At 34.2% G+C, this 20148-nt stretch overlaps 3 protein-coding genes across 3 annotated transcripts; all 3 read left to right on the top strand.

The window, feature by feature from the left end:
* Positions 1-6695: 6695 nt before the first annotated feature.
* LOC121123192 (uncharacterized) lies at positions 6696-8788 on the top strand. The gene is made up of 4 exons (XM_040718323.2): positions 6696-7106; positions 7175-7669; positions 7737-8323; positions 8390-8788. The coding sequence occupies exons 1-4, from the start codon at positions 6986-6988 to the stop codon at positions 8534-8536; spliced, it is 1350 nt and encodes a 449-aa protein (XP_040574257.1). The 5' UTR covers positions 6696-6985; the 3' UTR covers positions 8537-8788.
* A 379-nt stretch (positions 8789-9167) lies between these two features.
* On the top strand, positions 9168-11710 carry Slu7 (Pre-mRNA-splicing factor Slu7). The gene has a single exon (XM_071890292.1). The coding sequence runs from the start codon at positions 9653-9655 to the stop codon at positions 11453-11455; it is 1803 nt and encodes a 600-aa protein (XP_071746393.1). The 5' UTR covers positions 9168-9652; the 3' UTR covers positions 11456-11710.
* Positions 9308-9616, top strand: LOC121122541 (cysteine-rich PDZ-binding protein). The gene has a single exon (XM_071890514.1). The coding sequence runs from the start codon at positions 9308-9310 to the stop codon at positions 9614-9616; it is 309 nt and encodes a 102-aa protein (XP_071746615.1).
* Positions 11711-20148: the final 8438 nt, after the last annotated feature.

Here is a 20148-nt window from a genome sequence, read left to right as displayed (position 1 = left end):
CAAAAACTCCTCTTTGGTGGAAAAGTCATCGATCTGGGATGTATCACTGCGGTTCACAGACTAATCACACTGAATAAAGAACCATTTGCACATATTCATGTCCGAGTCCAGCTGTTTTACAGCATCTGCAGACAGCGCAGACACTCTTGTTGCCATGGTATTGCCACTAAGATGTACATCCTGTATTGCAGACAAAATGTTGTCCTTATTTTTGAGATCCCTGAACAGTGGTTCAGCAAGCCGTGGTCATGGCCCATAGTCCCATTTACAATCCCACCATCTATGAACGGCTTTTTCTGCTTCGTTAAAATGTACTCCGCTATCTTCTCCTTTCTTAGGCTTCATGTGAACAGTTGCAGTGGACTCCGGAGGAGTGACGCTCCACATTATACCTTTTACCGACCGCCACGCTGGCACCAAAGATCAGACACACACACTTGTAGCTAACGGTGGTAAAACAAAATTATGTATCCCACTCTTGGTGAAATTGGTAAGTTTTAATCCGCTTGTTAGTTTGGACACTTGTCGACCATGTTAACCCAATAAGGCCGAAAGTTTAAATTTTTTTCCCAAATTTAAACAACTCTGTGTATTGAAATAATACTTTTAAAATAAATAATGAATCTAAAAGTGTTAAACTTTGAACATGTATTTACTGACCTTTACTTAAAAATTTAGTATTGACATGCAGAAAGGTATGCAATATTTTTATTTTTTTTTGTAAAAAAGATAATCTTTGATTGATGTCCAAACAAGGAAAAAAAGGATAAATGCCTCCTTCATATACAAATGATATTTAAAATAAAATGAGTTTACGTGCCCCAAATTGTTTACAAATATCCGCTTGTTTGCTGACAGATTCAGTGACTTAAAGAAACTTGAGTCCTGTGTGACATTTATGACCAAACCTATCATGGATGTGGACACAAGTGAGATTGTAGTAAACGCAACTGTTAGCTTGACGAGATACAATAGTTTATATTTTCAATATTTTTTCGCAAGATGTCACTTTTCCTATGACGTCACTCATTTATTTAAAATATGTAGTACTATAAATAATATAATAGTTATATTATAATATATATGATCAACTATTTGAAAGGGCCTTACAATTAGATCTTAATAAAGGGATATTTTACACCCCTTGTAAGACATCAATCAAATTGTCATCTTAGATTCCGAGTGACTTAATATTTTGTTCAAATTTAAGAAGCTCGCGTTCTCCTATTTTTGCGGAATTTAATTCATATTTAGACATTCATACTGATGCTTCAACGTCCAGGTTTGGCGCCTCTTTTTGGTACAGGGGATAAATCGGGAAGCGTAAATCAAAAATTAGTCCGACCAGGACTCACACCTATGACCACGATGGCTCCTACTCAGGACGAAAGGACAGGTCTTACTCACCCCTTTAACTACTCGCAGAAGACGAGGGGGACTCATTTACAAGAATTTAGTCATTAGTAGAAAAATCATGTGTCTTGGGATCACTCCCACAGGCAATGAGGTACTCCCGAACTATGACGGATACTCCATACTTTTTCTTCCCCTCCAGTTCTTCCACGAGCTCCAACTCCACACAGGTCACGCATCTCAGCAAGATTAAGTGCGTACTATATCTTCAGCCTCCTCAAGGTCACATGTTATGAATTAAAGTGGAACCTAATTAACCCTAATAGCTTGCCACTAATTTAGGAATAAATAGGGAGTCGTGATTGAGTAAGTATAAGTAGGGTTATTCTCGAAATAAAAGCAATTTTGTACCAATAGATAAAATGATTACGTACGTATAAAAAATGATATTTCCAAGGTTAATAGAAATATTTCTTTTAACCTTGGATAAAACTAAGTACATGAATAAAAAAAGAAAAATGTATAACCAGGATAATCATCCCACCTATCTAATCAGGGTACCATATCACTCATCTCATTGTCACTGCATAGAGGTACCGTGATATTACATTGTATTTAAGGATATGTAAGCGTTGTTTATTTGAAATCATCGCATTATCGAGTCTTTTGAGCCGCAATTTTAGATTATTGATCATATCCGCTCTTTGTTGCCCAAAACTAGAGTACTTTTACCAAAACACCTGTAAAAATCATTTAGTTTCATATTTGCAATATTAGCATCCGAACTAGTGAGCATATGAGAGGAATCAACGTACATGAGGCCTTTTTTATTACCTTCTATGGTAGACAACATACCTGACTTGTAACTACTCAATGATATACCAACTTTAGCTGCTGAAATTTCAAAAGATTCTAAGTAGCCCTGAATGCCTTTTATGTGCTTACATATTAGGACAGTATCATCAACATACATCATTCTGTTGATAGCAGTACCTGAGAGCCCAATCTCATAAGGCGCGTCAGTTTCATGAAACACAGACTCCATCACTAAAGTGAATAAAGTGCCTGACATTGAGTCTCCCTACCATATTCCTCTGCAAAATTTAGCATTTAACTCACCCTCAAGCTTGTGCTAGGATTTAGATAGACCATTCTAATATAATTAGCCAATAGTAAAGGGACCTTGTGCATTATTAGGGCCCTAATTAGCGATTTATGACTAACAGAGTCGAATACTTTACACATATCCAGTCACGCCAAAGAAAGTGGTTTAGCCTTCTTCTTGCTATGCGCAAAAATACCTTTCAGAAGCATGTTATTGATAGAGCATCCGTCCATTTTTTGGGACCCCACCTGCTCTTCAGAGATCTTAATTGTCTGTAGTCTAGAATCAATGACCCTGAGTAATATACGCACAATATGTGGTAAGATGGAGATAGGTCTGAAGTCCAAAGCACTCTTCGGATTCTCAATTTTTCGGATAAATGTAGTGCGGGTCTTTAACAATCTCTTGTCTATCTTACCACTGGCAAATACTGAATTCAAGTGCGTCAACAACTCCCTCTGGTCCAGATTCCTGACATCTGCCCCATATACCCAAAGAGACTTTATTAAGTTCATCCATAGTAATAGCGCCCATAATCTCAAGGGCTTCAGGTCCACCATACTTATTGCAATCAGGGGGTAATCTTTCGTCATTTATACAGTATCGTTAGATATAAATTGGTCCCCTGCCCAAAGGTACTCTAGACAATAGCCTTACTTTGTTCCAGGAATGAGTGCTTTTGATGGATCCCATGGGAGGGAGGGGGGAGCAGCTCTTGCTCTAGCGGCCTTTAGGAGCTTCCTATTATGGTTAGCGATAAATGTTTGCGTGTGTTGCTCGAAAGTGGAAAGAAAGGGAATCCTTCTTAGGACAGCCTTTATGACGACCCTCCACACCGGATAACGAATCGTTTTCAGATATTTAAGGATAAAATTAAATTCCTGATTCCCCAATTGGTCATCCTTTAGCCACTGATTGTAGCCTCCGCAAAAAGGTATAGCGTATTATTCTTCACCGGGCACATCTGTTTCATAACAATTACTTCATGATTTACAAGGTCTACGAAGATAGGATATGTTGTAACTATCGAGATTTATCATGTAATTAGGTATCAGCGCGATCTCTAGATATAGTTCAACCTTATTGGCCTCTGCAGTCATATTGGACACTAAATAAAATCTAAGGGCCAGGAGTGACATAAGAGCAGGGGTACCCTGGCAAGCAGTTGTGAGTGTGTAGTTTTACTTTACTGTTCAGGTACTCAGGATCAACACATCTACGAGCTACATCCACATAATTAAAAAATAGGCTACCTTTATTGTGTATCACTCCTCTATTTACTCCCTGCTTTTCAGCACTATCTGATTTAGGTGCAGGACTCACCTTTTTATTAGGTTTAGAGTTTCTAGGAATTATCATAGTTCTATTTGACTTAATTGTCACATGATCACCGTTACTATCTTTAACTTTTTTATCTCCAATAACCCCTAAAAGAGGTGAAGATTTCAAGTACCACTCATAAAGCAGCTCAGGTCGCCAATCCATTTGGACATTATACTGTAGCTCCTACAGTAGCTCCAGCTCAGGGCCTGAGTATTGGGGAGGAGGCTCAGAGTCGACTACGTTCGGCAAATGACAAACATCAATTTGAACAACCTCACCACACGTATTTAGTGAGGTGTCAACAATTGTATTATTTTGAGGTTCATTATCAATAAGGAAAGCTGTCTCATTGTCAGCTCCATCGGTTTTTAGATCTTCACCACAGATATTAGGGTTTTCATGAGAACTAATAAGTGGGCTTGTGAGTGCTATCTAAGATGCCCCAACATTACTGACTTCAAAAGGAGGGTCGGGTTCGCACATGAAAGAAGGACTTCCCCTAGACGGCCTAGCTCAAGGAGAGCCAAATGAGATTTCCTTGCCCACCCGGAACACAGGTAGGCTGTCAGGGGGGCATATTAATGGGTCACCATCGAATACCTCGGATGTAATTTTGACCCGATCAATCAAGGAATCAACAGTACCATCCGTTATGAATGGGTTTGAATTTTCACTCATCTGCTAATCGCCATACCTTCGACTACGGTGGGTAGTGGGACAGAGTCAGAAGGGATATCATTCCCAATATTGAATTGATCATTGTCAAACACATATTCAAAGTGCGTATCATTCGATGGACTGTCAGGGGTAATTAAATCATGTGAAGATCGTGCCAGATACGGCGCGATTACAGTTTCATCCACATCAGCAATAGTTGGTGGATTCATGTATACAGGAGTCTTTATCCTCTCTGTATGTTTTTCATTCTCTACTGAAAACAGCAATTTCTTCTCGTTGGAGGGTAACTTGGGGATATTTCGTGTGGCATCATTTGAGTTAGGCCTAGTTCCCTCCACTATTGGGAAGGGGTCGTCCTCGTCAGAGGAGGATACAAATTTGTCATCACGCTGTCAGTCACTACAGAATAAGTTTTCTTCATTCTTAGTTCACCCAGGTAGCACTTTTTAACAGTTAGGTCAAACTCGATATTACTTAGCGCGGCAGTATTGAAGAGGGGGATATTATAAATGGCCTCCTCTTTCATAACGGCACTTAGTAGACTAGAGTACTCCTCATTATTCCACCCACTTTCTTTAGCCCGGGCTGATAAGCTGAATAAATCAGAAGCGAGTAGCCTCGGCTACCTAATATCGAGGAAAACCAGTCGGCTAGTATGGGACGATATATTATTCATAACTTCTTCTGAGAATACGGTTTCACTGTCCTTATTATTCTTCTTCACTGTGATATAGCACCAACGCCTTTGCGTCTTAACGGCCATGTCATTCTTGACCTCAGGGAAGAGGTAAGCATATACCACAGATATACGAATATTAACCCTTTGCTTCAACTCTAATTGCAAGACGGCACATTCGAGGAGGGCAATTATCTCGCATGTTTTAACAGGAAGTAGTCCATTCTTATTTCTAGGACTCGGAAGGCATACAATTCGAAAAACAAATACTCAACCGAGTGGAATTGTTTTATAATGTATATATCTCTTTCTGTAGAGAATAATAAAAATCACAAGGCAACAGAGGCTTATTCAATGCATCATCTTAGGTTCTGTTAGCAAGATAATAACATTGAACTCTATAAGTATATTAACATAAATGGCAAATTAAGATCTTATTTTAAGTTTATTCTTTTCCTATGAGCATTCATGTTTAGTACATAATATCGACTTATTCTTAATTTATTGTTGATTTCTTCTCTTTACTGATGGTTTTTTATTATAAAAATATACCTAATATAAAGATAATGGTGTATATACCCTATCTACAGAAAATAGGAAAATATTCATAAATGATTAGGTGCAGTTGTTCAAAGTTACAATGCAAATAATAGTAATAGTATTCGACCGTGTAATATTCATAAACGTAGATGGATGTTCACCTATTTTTTTCATACCTACAAGGGTACAGTATGAAAATAAGATGCAAGTCCCCCTTTACAAGGTCCCAATTCCAGTTAAAATGTAGTAAATCATACTTTTGAGTTAGATTCCTAGTAAAATACAACTACGGGACAGCGTTTTCCATACATTTGTTACGTTCTGTCAAATTATAGAAGTCGTGAGCAACTCACCTCTATCATCCACCACCTTGCACAAAAGGGACTCACAATTAATAAATAAATCACTAATCAAGAGTGAGGCTTAAAGTGTCAAAGTTAAATAATTATCCATATAGAGTATACATAACAAACCCCACCTTATAAATTGAATTAATATCAATGAGATTGAGATGAGTTATTTCTGCGTGATATACATCAAGGACACGTATCAATGAAGTAGTTTTCCTTTGAGTCGGAGACGAAGCAGAGTTGTCTTAAGGAGAAAAAGACACAAGAACTTCTATGAAGGAATAGTGAATGGAGGAAGAGAACTCTCTGTGTTCCTCACAAACTAAAATTTATATAATATTTACTAATGGATTTAATTAAACCTAACTTTAATCATTGATAATTGATCAATTAGAGCTAATTAACTAGGTTAAAACTCTGTTGCGTTTGATAAAGAAGTACATCTATTTACATATTTACTATTTAGATCTTATAATTAAAGAATATATGTAATGTGTAGTCTCAAGGAATGATCAATCTTATATTTTAGTATCTAAAAAATAGCTTTTATCATTGACTGAACTTAACTAATAGTGTAATTATATTAATTACAAATAACCATATTATATTTAACAAAGGGCATTGTTCATCGTGACGTCATTATGAATGCTTTTTGTGAATAATAATATTTAGAGCGCGGGGACTACAAAACATTTCTGAGAAATCAGGAATCAACTCCTGTTTTGAATATTATAATTATGCATATTATGCTACAATGATTCAACGACACCGTATTGTTCGTAGTATAAAGTGTGATTAACTATTCATTTCTTAATTATCTTAACTTTAAAGTAGTTAAATTATTACTTAAGTTTGAATAATTGCCCATTGGAAGAGAAAATGAAAGGAAAATCAATATTTAGTTCCTTGAGTGATTAGTTTTGCACTAATTAATTGCTTCTTGTGTGATTTCAATATATTATGGCCTCCTTGGGAAATGCATTAGTCACAAAAATTCTTGGCCACTCTGCAGCAGAGAAAGCTTTTAGACCATGGTGGGACAATTTGGAGGACTTCTTAGTATATGGATTGGTGATGTTGGGTATTTGATTCACAAATTTAAATCCTTACACTAATATATTTTTGTTCTGTTAATTTTATTATTTGCAGGACTCATTGTAGCACCCACAGCAATAATCAACGGAACGCCATTAGACTGTAACTTTTGTGCCGAAGAAGATTGTCGAATATATTTTAATAAGACTAATACATCTCATAGAGACCCCGAAAATCCGGGCTATAACTCATTATGGGTTAAAAAATATTGTACCATGACAGCCGTTGATGGATTTATTCTCTACTTTCCATATCTTCTTCTAATCATGGCTCTAGTAATTGTACTCATTGAGAGAGTCTTTCTACGCATATTTCGTGCTGGTCTTAAGCTAGACGCTTTTTATTCTCTCGTACAAAAGAATCTCGAAGATGCTGAAGAGGAATTCAATGTAGATGAAAAAGAATACGACGATTCTGTCAACAATCGAACTGCTATTGAAGTTTTACATAGTTTTACGAGTAATTCAAATTATTTTGCATCCTATATGGTTCGGACAATCATCGTTACGATACTCGCCTCTATTTTACTCATATGGCTTATTTCAATGGGTAATTAATTTATATTTAATGCTTGAATTTCATAATATTTACGGATTTTATGATTAATTAATAATAGGGATTCCGAGTATGCAAAAAGACGAGTTTATCTATTGTAATGTCCATGGCTTCCATTATGAATGCGCTGGGCATCCTCAGGAGTTCTATATGTATGTCTTATTGATTACGGTGGCAATACTCATAGTATACATATTCTGTTGTATATATAATATAGTATGGCTCTTACTGCCACAATTAGGGGCATTAAGTAGAATCATGCGCCAATATCGCATAATGCTCCATGAACGTCATGGTGTAGATGAAGACACCGCTTTTTTAGGGGAGTTAAATTGGATATATTTCAAAAACAGGGATCTGAAACTCTTATTGGATCTTCTTGCCACTAGTTCAGGCGTTTCTCAATCAATTTCCTTACTTACACTTTTTGATCAAAGTTTGAGGCAAAAGTGTATTGCCTCCCATCTAAAAGTACATAGAGAAGGCACAACAGCCACAGTGGAAGTTGGTGAGGCTGAGGCGATAAGGGACTTATTTTCAAAAATGGAGGATCTCTCTTGTATTTTTACGGTACAAATCTATCCGCCAACAGTGAACTCTTCAGTTCATGCTTTAAAATTTGGTCCATATAGATCTTTCAAAGAAAAGGTGATGTTAAAAATATTAATTAAGATTTTCTCTAATCGTTGTATGTGTCTGTTTTTTTTTTTTCAGGCAGTAGATATCGAAATGCAACCCTTGAATCACAGTCGTGAAGTACGGAGTGCCGTCTTTAATAATCTATTAGAAGGTCAAGAATATTTATTTCGCGTCAATACTCTCATCAATGGCCATCCTATAGCAAAGAAAATACTCAAATAGTTCAAAGATACACATTAGATTTTATTTCACATTTATTTATTACTGATCTAGCATTTTTAACAGCTAATTACTCACTATTCAATTACAACATTATGTTAAATAAAGAAATAATCATGTATTTTCATTTTTATGTAATTCAAAAATATTGTTTTGTACGTAACCTTAGATGCGCATTAATTAATTACAGACTATTTGCTCAAAAGGATATCCGTCGTCAAATGATAATTAATAAACTAGGCAATACAAATTTTATTTGGATGGAATATTCTTAACTATTTTTCAAATTGAATTCAAGGATTTGTTCAAAAATAATTAATAAAAAAGGTTATCCATTGTTATAAAACTCCTTTAACTCATAAAATTACCTCAATAAGTTTAAGCTTAGAGCTTAATTACAAACATTGTTTATTATAAGCAATTAGATTATTTATATTTCTTAACATATGATTGAACGATAAATCTATTCACTACTGCTGAATCAAATCTTTAGAACGTTTATTAGGTATTAATTGAATGATTATTCATCTAAGTAATCGTTCACCTGCAAAATAGACAGAGGTTTTGTAGTATGTTCCAATTAATAGTACCGCTAGTTAATTGTTCAAGAATGTGCGCATAACTACGTCATAGATAGGTAAAAAACTGGCTGAACTGGCTAGCTATGTATTATTTTCTCTCTTCAGTTTGTTGTTCTTTAATAGCATAAAAATTAAAAAGGATCCCGAGTCAAAAGAATCGTGGATTGAAGCTTTATCGACTAATGTGAATGATATGGTTTGCGAAAAGTGTGAAAAGAAGGGTAAAATAGGAAAGGTGATAGTTCCTGATCCTTGGAAGGCCGGATCACGTAATAATACCGAAGGTGGTGGACGTAAAGTCAACGAGAACAAACTTTTGTCGTCCTCAAAGAATCGATTTAGTCCAACGACGAGTATTTTTAAGAAGTGTCGGATTTGCAAGTCCAAGATCCACGTAAAAGGAGCACATTATTGCCAAGAGTGTGCTTATAAGAAAGGGATTTGCTCCATGTGTGGCACTAAGATCCTCAAGACCAAGAACTACAAACAAACCTCCGTTTAATTAATTAAAGACTACCGCTCTCACTAGTCCTTCATAATGGCTTCTGTGAGCAAAACACCCATTTCTCGTCTCATCCAAGGAGAAGAAGAGGAAAAGGATGAAAAGGCCAAGTCCCGCGAAGAATACAGAAAGCTCAAAGAGCTTAAAGAAGCTCGGAAACTTGGAAATGCCCCCGCTGCAGTGGATGAAGAAGGCAAAGACATTAATCCCCACATTCCACAGTATATTTCTGATGCACCATGGTACGTAGACCCAAAAGGCCCGACCCTTAAACATCAACGTCCTCAAGAGGAAAAAGTTAGAGAGTTTTCTTCTATCAAGGAGTGGTATAAAAGAGGGATCGATCCTTCTAAAATTACAACAAGATATCGTCCTGGAGCCTGTGAAAACTGTGGTGCTGTTACGCACAAGAAGAAAGATTGCCTTGAAAGGCCTCGTAAAGTGGGGGCTAAGTACACGGGAGCCAATTTTGCTCCTGATGAATTTGTTCAACCAAAACTAAAGCATGATTTCGACGGAAAACGTGATAGATGGAATGGTTACAATGCGGATTCTCATAGAGAGGTGATTGAAGAGTATCAAAAACTCGAGGAAGAGAAAAAAGTATTGAAAAAGGAAAAACTCCGAATGGGTGCGGGTAATCCCGAGGAAGACGATGGTGCGCCCTCTTCTGATGAAGATGAGGACAAGTATGTGGATAAAATGGACATGCCTGGTACGAAAGTAGATGCTGCAGAGAGGTATACTGTACGTAATCTACGTATAAGAGAAGATACCGCTAAATATCTTCGAAATTTGGACCCCAATTCTGCTCACTACGATCCTAAAACTCGTTCTATGCGTAAAAATCCTTATGAAGGCACAGGTAAAACAGAAGAAGAAGTGGATTATGCAGGAGATAATTTCGTTAGAATCACAGGAGATACTGTGTATCATGCTAAATCACAGCTCTTTGCTTGGGAAGCAGAGCGTAAGGGTCTAGATGTTCATGCTCTGGCAGAGCCTACTAAACTTGAAACTCTGCGGATGGAATATACCACTAAAAAAGAGGACTTTAAAGATGAAGCGAAAAAGAGTATCATGGAAAAGTATGGTGGCGCTGATCATTTGAATGTCCCTCCCCGTGAGTTGATTTTCTCACAAACGGAGGACTATGTTGAATATTCTAGACATGGAAAAGTACTTAAAGGCGAAGAAGAGCTTATCGCTCGATCGAAATATGAAGAGGACATTCATCCAGGTAATCATACATCTGTTTGGGGCTCTTACTGGAAAGGTGGGCAATGGGGATTCAGTTGTTGCCATTCGTTCATTAAAAATTCTTATTGCACTGGAGAGGCGGGTAAAGAAACTTCAGAGATACTCGCTATTCCTTCAGCCACTGAAAATGTGGAAAAAGAAGAATCGAAAGAGGTTATTGAGTCGTCTAAAGTTTCTGAAGAGTCTGTCGAACTTGACAAGTCTGAAAAAAATAAAACGATAAGTTCAAGTAGCAGCAGTAGTAGTGAAGATTCCGACCACGAAAGGGCCAAGAGACGAGAGAGGCGACGAAAGCGTAAAGAGAAGAAAAAGAAACGTAAACGTAAGAAGAAACGAAAGGAAGTGTCCTCGTCTTCCTCTGATTCCTCATCAGATGAAGATTCTCGTGAGAAAAAGATTAAAAAAGCCATGAAGAAACTAGAGGAAGAGGAAAAGGGACTCGTTATGGATGATCGAAAACGTGGCTACAACTCCTCTCTAAAAAAACAAGAAACGTTGAAAGAGCCAGATGATATAGAAATGGAAGCATACTATCGTAAAAGACAAAGGACTGAGGATCCAATGGCAAAATATTTATAACTGTATCTTAACTGTAACTTTTGTTTGTTTGTGCATCAACCCTTTTGGGGTTAAAACTTTTTACAGGTAAACCATAGGATACCATTTAAAAGTAGTTTCCTTTGTATTATATGCTCATTTGGATATTTTCGTCGAAGAGCAGGAGTCATCATGGTATTCTACTACGTTTATATATTTTAGTTAAAATCAACATTTATATTTTAATTGATTATATTTAATAATATTTTGTTTTCTCCAATAAAAAAGGCAAATTCATTAGTAAGGTTTTTTGCATTTATTTGTCTCATTGGGATATTGAAGGCCCTACCTCATCAGGGCTTATTTGGAATCAATTTATTACAGACTTTCAAACATCCTTCTATTGGCCCAGGGCTATATGGTAGACCTCTCTTAATTGACACATCCAATTCATATAACCCTAGGTAGGAAATACCATGACACAAATTATTTTTTAAAAAGCCTACGTACCCTTAATTAATTAATTAGGGTAGTTGAACCTAATTATTTTGGAGGAAGGACACGGTTGTCCTCTATTGGATCGGGTGCTAACTTTCATAATCATGGGTAAGGATATACTTAAATTATTTCGTTTAAATCCTAACATTGACTCCATACTTTTCATAAATTAGGGTTGTTCAACCAGGATATTTTGGAGGAAGAACTCGGGTGTCCTCTAGTGGATCCCTTTCTAACATTCATAATCAAGGGTAAGGATTTATGTCTACATTAGTTTAAATACTAAAATTAATCGTTAAATTTTCCTTATTATATTATTTTTAGATCACTGTTTTCAAACTCAAGACTACCATTGATCCGGCCTGCAACGAATGTTGGATCCTTTCAGGATCAAAGGTAATAAATTCAATATTTTATATTAGTATATATTATATCTTGTTATATTTTACGTGTTTTAATTTAGATCACAGCTTCCCTACTCAACGCTTCCGTTGATTCGTCCAGCAACCAATACTGATGATGGTGTTCGCTTTCAAAATTAATTATGTTATTATAATACGATATTTTTATCTCTTTCGAAGCGTATAAATTTGTGTTATTACTTACTAATTAATTAATCAATAAAATATCTTTTTTTAATTAACGTATAATAATCATCATTTTATCTGAGTCATTAATTTTTATTGTATTTTGGGAATGAAATCAAATGAACTTCTTCTTCCTTGAAAATAATAACAACAGCAATAAATTTTTGGCATCAATTGCCAAATCTTAAACTTTTTAAGTAATAACAGTTATAATTCAATAACCCGGGCCCAGGTAAGAAATAATTACACACTTTCCCTATCCGAAGGAATTGCAATTTTTTTAATATCTATACGAGCATAAATTTAAAATAGAATGCCTTAAAACGCTTCTTTTTTATGTGGGCATGAAATGAATTAATAAATCATTTGTGAATGGTGTAATATTATTTGTTTTTCCATAATTGCATATTGTTATTTATTTGAGAAAAGGAATTACTGTCGAATGAAGGTTTAGGGCTATCTTCTAATAACATCCATTCCTTAAATCGGTATTGACTATCCAAACATTTTCAAAATAGTGAATTTAAAATTAGAATCTTTTCACATGGTATATGTTATTTTAACTAACATATATTATGTGAAAAGATTTAAGTTAACTTTGGATAACTTATTTAAATGACCCCTCTAAAACCGGGCTTGAGTACATATTTAGGAATATCGTTGTTTGTTCTATAAATCCTAGACCACTCTGTGACCGTTAGTGTTGAATCAGTTCTTATTTATTCAGTCCGGTCCTTAAAACCTATGGTCGGTCGGACTGTCAGTACTAGAACTGATTTTAGAAAAAAGAAAATAAATAGAGGTAAGTGACATCATTTAGGACCGAACTTTATAAGTTTTAAGACTGATATGCAGTACTGGACTGAGGCGGAACTGGACGGGACTACAGTTTTCAGTCCTAAATATGGACTGACAACACTAGTGCCCGCTATGATTTTTGGTGGAACTAACTAATTTGCTCCTTTGAAGAAGTTTGGTCTGGACTGGTCGCATTTCAAATTCAATCCATAGAGATTTATTAATTAATTGTTGAGGACTTTATGCATGTTTAAAATTGTAAATGTGGCACCATAACGTGATATGAAGTTGTATAAATCATATTTGTACAACTCAAAAATCAGGCTAGGGGATAAAATCTGTCTTTATATTGATACGGAAAAAATGGGTCCAAGATTTTGAAGACTATTAAATTGTGCATTATCGCGGTCTGGAGCAAATTATCAAATACTAAATGAAGCGACGGCTAACGACCCACCTTTTCGACTAGCGTCTCACTTGCACAACCCATGGGCTAAGGTGTATTATAGGATATTAAAAGGGGTCCTTGATCAGAGAAGCGATGGTGGTGGGTATGATCCCTCTCTTGAACCTGCAATTTTTTCAGACCAAAAAAACATCTTTAACGATGCGCCATAAGCTCAGAGAGATTGGATAAGAGGTTTTATTGCAACCTGCTGAACAGTCGAGACCTGTCACCTAGTGATTACCACTTTTTCATACATTTGCAAAATTACCTTGTTTTGAAAAAATAGGACTCAAGAGAGGCTTATGGAAATGAGGTGGTCAAGTTGTTTTTTTACCAATAAGGACGAAGACTTCTTCAATCGCAGAATTATGAAATTGCCATCAAAATGGACAAAAGTTATCCAACACAACGGCACACATTTGATCTAAATCGGATAATCTTAACTATGTTAATTTTATTGTCAAAATAAAGCGAGGAAACGCTCTGAACTTTTTACTTCACCTATTATATAAAATACAGATTGTGTGTGTCCTTTATGGTTGCTCACTCCGTTGGACCTAAGAGGCTGAAACTTTGCAAGGGTATTTCTTTTGAAACTGATCAGGCTATGACAGGGGTGCGATTTGGGGGGGGGGATTGATCATATAAGGGGGCTTATTCTATACCCAAAAGACAAAAAAATTTTTGGGAGCTCAAGCAGACTAGATTGGGTGTTAAATCATAAATTAAAAAATAACTGGCGTCCATAAAACAGCAATACAAGTAACTACGTTTTCTAAATTTATTCAAAATCAAAAAAGTTATGTGCAAAAAAAAAAGAAGAGCTTCCGATGAAATGTTGGATTCGTAAATGAAATGAAGTTTGTAAAAATTTGTCTGGAGATTCGTTCGTATAGAAAATTGAAGTTTAACTGAAATAATGTCATTGGTATGGTATGGTATGTCATGGTAAATATTGGTAGGTCTGTGTTCCTCTTTACAATTCCAATAAATACTATTTACAGTTCTTTTTTTTCAAAATTAGTGCAAAAAGGTTTTTTGCACTAATTTCGATTTGACAATTTTTTGACCAAAAATAAATGGACTTCTCATTTAGAATTTTTTTTTAATATAAATGTTGGTATGTTATTTAAAAAAACAATTTAAAAAAAGCTCATAATAATACATATATTTTAATGCTCGCACGCAGTGAAGGGCTTAAAAATTAAGAAGAAATAATTATTGTCTATTGACCATTGTTAGTGTATTAATGTCCATTATACCATTTGTTTTATCAATTACAGCCTACTTGTGATTTTGAAGGCTACCTTGAGATTACTTATTTTTCCGGCGTATGGCGCGATTAAATAAAGGAACGGATTAAAAAAAAAAATGAGTGAAAGATTAAGAATTTATCTACAATAAATGTAAATAACGCCAAATGGATTTCCTCCATTTAAGTAATGAAAATCTAGCATTTCTATTGGAATCCCGAAAAAACTTCTAGACTTCTAGGCACGCCTCCTGCAAGTTATTTTCTCTCCGTAAATCCGCATTCTGTAACATGCCTACATAATAAATATAAATAACGGATTAAACCAGGAAACACTGAAAGCGGTCGTTGGATAAGTTTTACAAGTCTATAATTTAGTGTGGAGGAATTGGTTTATATAAAGACGTGTGATGAAAAAAAGAAGAAGATGGATATTACGTATTATAAGTAGAAACAATTCGACGCAATTGACCCCTTCCTGAGATTATGGGGTATTGCATGTCAGTCTTGCCATAAAAACACAATTTAGGGCAATTATACCTACATCAAATGCATTTTTTTTAATTGATCAGATGGAGTCGGACTGATTAAGATAAAGTAAGCATTATGGCATTAAAATTACTTCATTTGACCTAGAAAGTATCTTTGAAGTCCATATACATTAAATATTAGTGATGTAATTTTTTTAGCTGGCCCGGTTTTTTTAATTGGTAATCTGAAGAATGAATTTTCTTTTCTTTAACAGTTGTCATTAATATTATTTTTCTTTATTAGTAAGTTGTCATTATTATTTAGTTCCTGAGTAGGGAACTTCCTTTCCTATTACATTCAATTATATTTAAATCCTGATTAACATTTGTGTATGCTCATAAAAGATGGAACGTAACCCTGTGGATTTGTCGAGGAATTATAATTGTGATTCCTTGTTGGACTCAGAGTAGAATTGGGGATTGTTATTGGAGTAATCCATGCCCATGTCCGTTTTTATATCCTTCTCTCCCTCCTCCCTTGTCACACCTAACTGTAGCTGATCTCCTCCAAAACATTATTCAAATTGTCAGGGTTAGCATATTGATTTTTGCTTTTCTATTTTTTTAACATGCCGCCCATTATACGAGTACACACAATTTCCATCACTAGTTATGGATTTAAAATTACTTCCTCTGACCTAGGAATTGCTTTTGAAGTCAATTTACATAATGTATATTTCTTTTTCTAAGAACAACGGAGTATCAAATTTGCGCATGTTGAGTTCAAGAAAATAGTTTCTCCATTAATGTACATCATTCCATTAATTTTATTATTCTTAATAAATAATTTTTGTGGGCCGGACTAGGCTCGCGAGCCGCCTGTTGAACATCTCTGACATGAACCTTTCTGTCAAAAATATATCTTGTTAAAAATGCCTTGATCTATTATATATCTCACACTAAGGTATAATAAAAATAAGTTATACAATCTTATTTCCATAGTGTAGATAAAAGTAACTATTGTATTGGAAATAATAGGATACTTTTCTCTAATTGTCTTGTCCTACTTTTCTCGTCTCTAATCTATCAAAAAAATGTATATAATTTTAAAAATCTAGCCATTTTTAGTTCATATTATTTTGATTTAATTCAAATATAACTATTTATCATTTGCAAAAGTAGTATTCAAAGTAATTTATTCCTAAAACCGTTTGATAAAGTAATAATTAATCAAGATTTATTGGAAATCTGTGCATTTTATGCAGTATCAACTTTGAGTCCTCAAAATGGGGTCCCCTTAAATTATGGTGCAATTTACGATCTCAGTGAAAACGATCTATGGGTAGACTCTTTCTCAAATAAATCAATTAGTCCTGTTGATAACCAATCAGCCAATTTCAAACCACGCGGATAATATTTTAATTAAGTGATCATGATCATTCAATTTTGTTAGAGAATAGGGCTGGACCCTCAACGCCCATGAGCAAACACACCTTTGAACATGTCATACCTATTATTATATGTACATTTTGTTTCAATTTTTTAAATATTCGTGTGAGAGATGGAAGAGAGACAGTAGGCATCAATGTCTATAATGTATGTCCTAATTACTCATTGAGAATGAGTCAGCTGGCTTATAATAATATTACTCCTCCCTTTTGAGTAATATACATAAATGTGTTTACCCTTCAAATCCGAGAGTGCAATTTACACAAGTACTGGGTGGCACACATATTTATTAGGGCTGGGACGGAACGGGTTTGTACCCTGGTTAGGTTCGGTACGTTTTTACCCTGTGTGCGGTACGTATATTTAGAATCACAATATCATTTCTTAGATTTAGTGAATGAGGTAAGATTTGAATCCATAAGCATCATTATATACAAGAAATAATTTATTAATTTGAATGTCAGATATTCTTAAATGGGACTCTGTTCTTAGTGGATCTTACAAATAGGATGCATGAAAAATTAATATTAATTATCATTATTTAGTTAATCATGATCTCATTTGAGGAATATATAACACTCAGAATTTTTTGTTTGTATCTAATTGTATCTCCTAGTTTCATATGTCATACTATCATATGACTCATAAATGAATAAGATAATTTTAATATGATTATACAATGTCTTGATGATTCCTAATTGATTGAAATGTGAGGAGATTGGAATGAAAAACATTTAGAGTGCTACTTTATTTATTTTACAGAGACCATCAGCTCCTAGTTCTATATATTAAGGTATAGGCAGTAGAAAAGAAAAAGTAATTCCAATAATATAACGTGTGTATGACGTCGATAATATATTTAAAATGAAATATTGCTGAATATTAATAAGTAATTATGACAATCCAGTGTAGAATGGGCATGTTAAGCAAAATAAACCGAAAATCAACATGGTAGCCCTGACCATTTGAAGAATGTTTTTGAGGAGAGAAAGAATAATGCTCATGACGTTTCATTAGATCAGCTACAATCAGCTGTGACTAGGGAGGACGGGGAAAAGGATACAAATAAGGACATTTACTATAATTACTCCGATGTTGATCCCCAATTCTACTCGGAGTACAAAAAGGACTTACAATTATAACTCCGTAACAAATCCTCAGGGTTATGCTCCGTATTTTACACGAATGTTCAATTAGAGATTTTGAATATAATTGGATCTATTTAGGAAAGGATGTTCACTACTCAGAAATTAAATAATAATGACAACTGCTAAGAAAAATAAAATTTATTTAAAAAAAAACGGCAATCTAAAAAATACACTGGATTTTCATTATTTTTGATAAGCATAGACAGAGATTCAAATAATATGAATGGGATCAAGAAAATATGGGAATTATGGGATCAAGAAATAAACACAAGCCTCACTCTCTATATAGCAATGATATAGGCAGGAAATACTCCTCAATTCTTCAATTCTATTTCGTCAAACAAAGATTTGCGCTTATAACTCTGCAATAAATCCATTATATTCGTCTTTCATGAACTAGTGATCATTGTATACTTATATGTCCTTTTGTATTGCATATTTATTGAACATTCCATACAAAACTGGAAATCTAAACTGAAAAAGTCAATATAAATCGACTTTCTTTTTGACAGCAAATTGTTTTGAAGTTGAAGTCTGAAATAAGGTTTATTTTTTATTTTTAGCTATAATAGTGTTGTTGTTTTTTTACTACGGGCGAAAATGTTGTTTAATGGTGTCATTAAATCATTGTTGGCAATTGTTCAATAACCAATTCAAACTCAACAAATACATATCTATGTATAGAAATGGGATTTGCGGGAGAAGAAGAGGGGAGTGAGACATATGGTATTACTGAATTATCTCCTTTTTAATATGTGGTGCCTGTCATAAGGACAGGAGGATAGGAGAAAATGAATTACTGCGATAAAGAGCAGAACTTTCTATAATTAAAAGAGCATTAGTACAGGGGAAATGTTATAGCTATCTTTAAATTCATATATATTTATTTTAATATTTTTGGGCCCACGAGGGATTTTTTTGAAGCCGAAAGTTAATTGACCAAAACATGGAACATATAGTTGTTATATATATATATATATATTTGAAACACCGAATAACTTGCAAACACAACTATTTATTATTAATATATACCATTTGAATTTTTTGGTCAACTGCGACAGCGTCAACTTCTTTCTCACATCAAGACTCCATGTTTTTATTTCTATGCACGACTAAATTTTTTATTCACTCTTAGCCTGGGCTCTTAAAAAAGAAAGGAAAAATTTGAAAATAAATATCTGTATATTCCTTGTTATCAACTGTTAATTGTAAAATTAATTTGTAAAATAGTTATTAATTATTATATAGGTACATTGAATTGATAGCTTTATCAAAAAAAGTATTAATGAAAGAGTACAAAATGACAGGAATTCTAAATGAAGGTGTTTGATTGATATAAAAATCCAAATCTTATCTAATACCTTTTTTGAGTTCATAATACGGAGAGTCAGCTGCTTTGAATCACACTAAAGTCAACTTATGAAAACATCTGAAAGGAAAATACACTACTGTGTTTATTTTAGTGATGGGACAATTAATTGGAATCAGAATCGGCATCGGGAAAGTAATGTTTAATTTGCGATTTCGATTCATATTTATTACTGATATTTAAATATTTATTACTTTTTTCTAAGTTATGAAAAAAATAGCCCGCCTTTCAAATAAAAGAACTGTTTCTTTTTACTTAAAAATATAATATTTGAATTTAAAAAAGAAAAATAATATTTGACATTTAATTAATTTTTTTTCCCGAAAAAATATCTTTCTGTGATTAAGTATTTTTTAATTTTTCTCGGAAAAATTTAATATTTGACTTTTTTTTCCAAAGATTTCATATTTGAAATTAAATTTTTTTCCAACTTTTTTTTTGAGAACAGCTGGGGATTTTTGAAATTTTATTTTTTGTGAGCAGTTGTGGGTTTTGGAATTTTTTTTACAAAAAAATTAATTTTTGTAAATAGTTGTAGATTTAAAAACAAAATATAAATATCAATTTAAATATTTGAAATTTCTTTTCAAAAATTTAATATGTAAAATTTCTTTTCAAAAAATTTAATATTTCAAATATTGCTGGGAATTGCTCACAGCTTAACAAGAACTAATTTTAATAGAACCAATCAGGGGTTACGACACTGATTTGGGAAG

This window comes from Lepeophtheirus salmonis, chromosome 8, assembly GCF_016086655.4.
Source record: "Lepeophtheirus salmonis chromosome 8, UVic_Lsal_1.4, whole genome shotgun sequence".
NCBI lineage: Eukaryota > Metazoa > Arthropoda > Copepoda > Siphonostomatoida > Caligidae > Lepeophtheirus > Lepeophtheirus salmonis.
This window is presented reverse-complemented; position numbering and strand designations above follow the sequence as displayed.

Coding starts and splice junctions, on each gene's coding strand:
- LOC121122541 (XM_071890514.1), top strand. CDS start 9,308: ATGGTTTGCGAAAAGTGTGAAAAGAAGGGTAAAATAGGAAAGGTGATA.
- Slu7 (XM_071890292.1), top strand. CDS start 9,653: ATGGCTTCTGTGAGCAAAACACCCATTTCTCGTCTCATCCAAGGAGAA.
- LOC121123192 (XM_040718323.2), top strand. CDS start 6,986: ATGGCCTCCTTGGGAAATGCATTAGTCACAAAAATTCTTGGCCACTCT. Junction 7,107..7,174: donor ATATGGATTGGTGATGTTGG/GTATTTGATTCA, acceptor TATTATTTGCAG/GACTCATTGTAGCACCCACA. Junction 8,324..8,389: donor ATAGATCTTTCAAAGAAAAG/GTGATGTTAAAA, acceptor TTTTTTTTTCAG/GCAGTAGATATCGAAATGCA.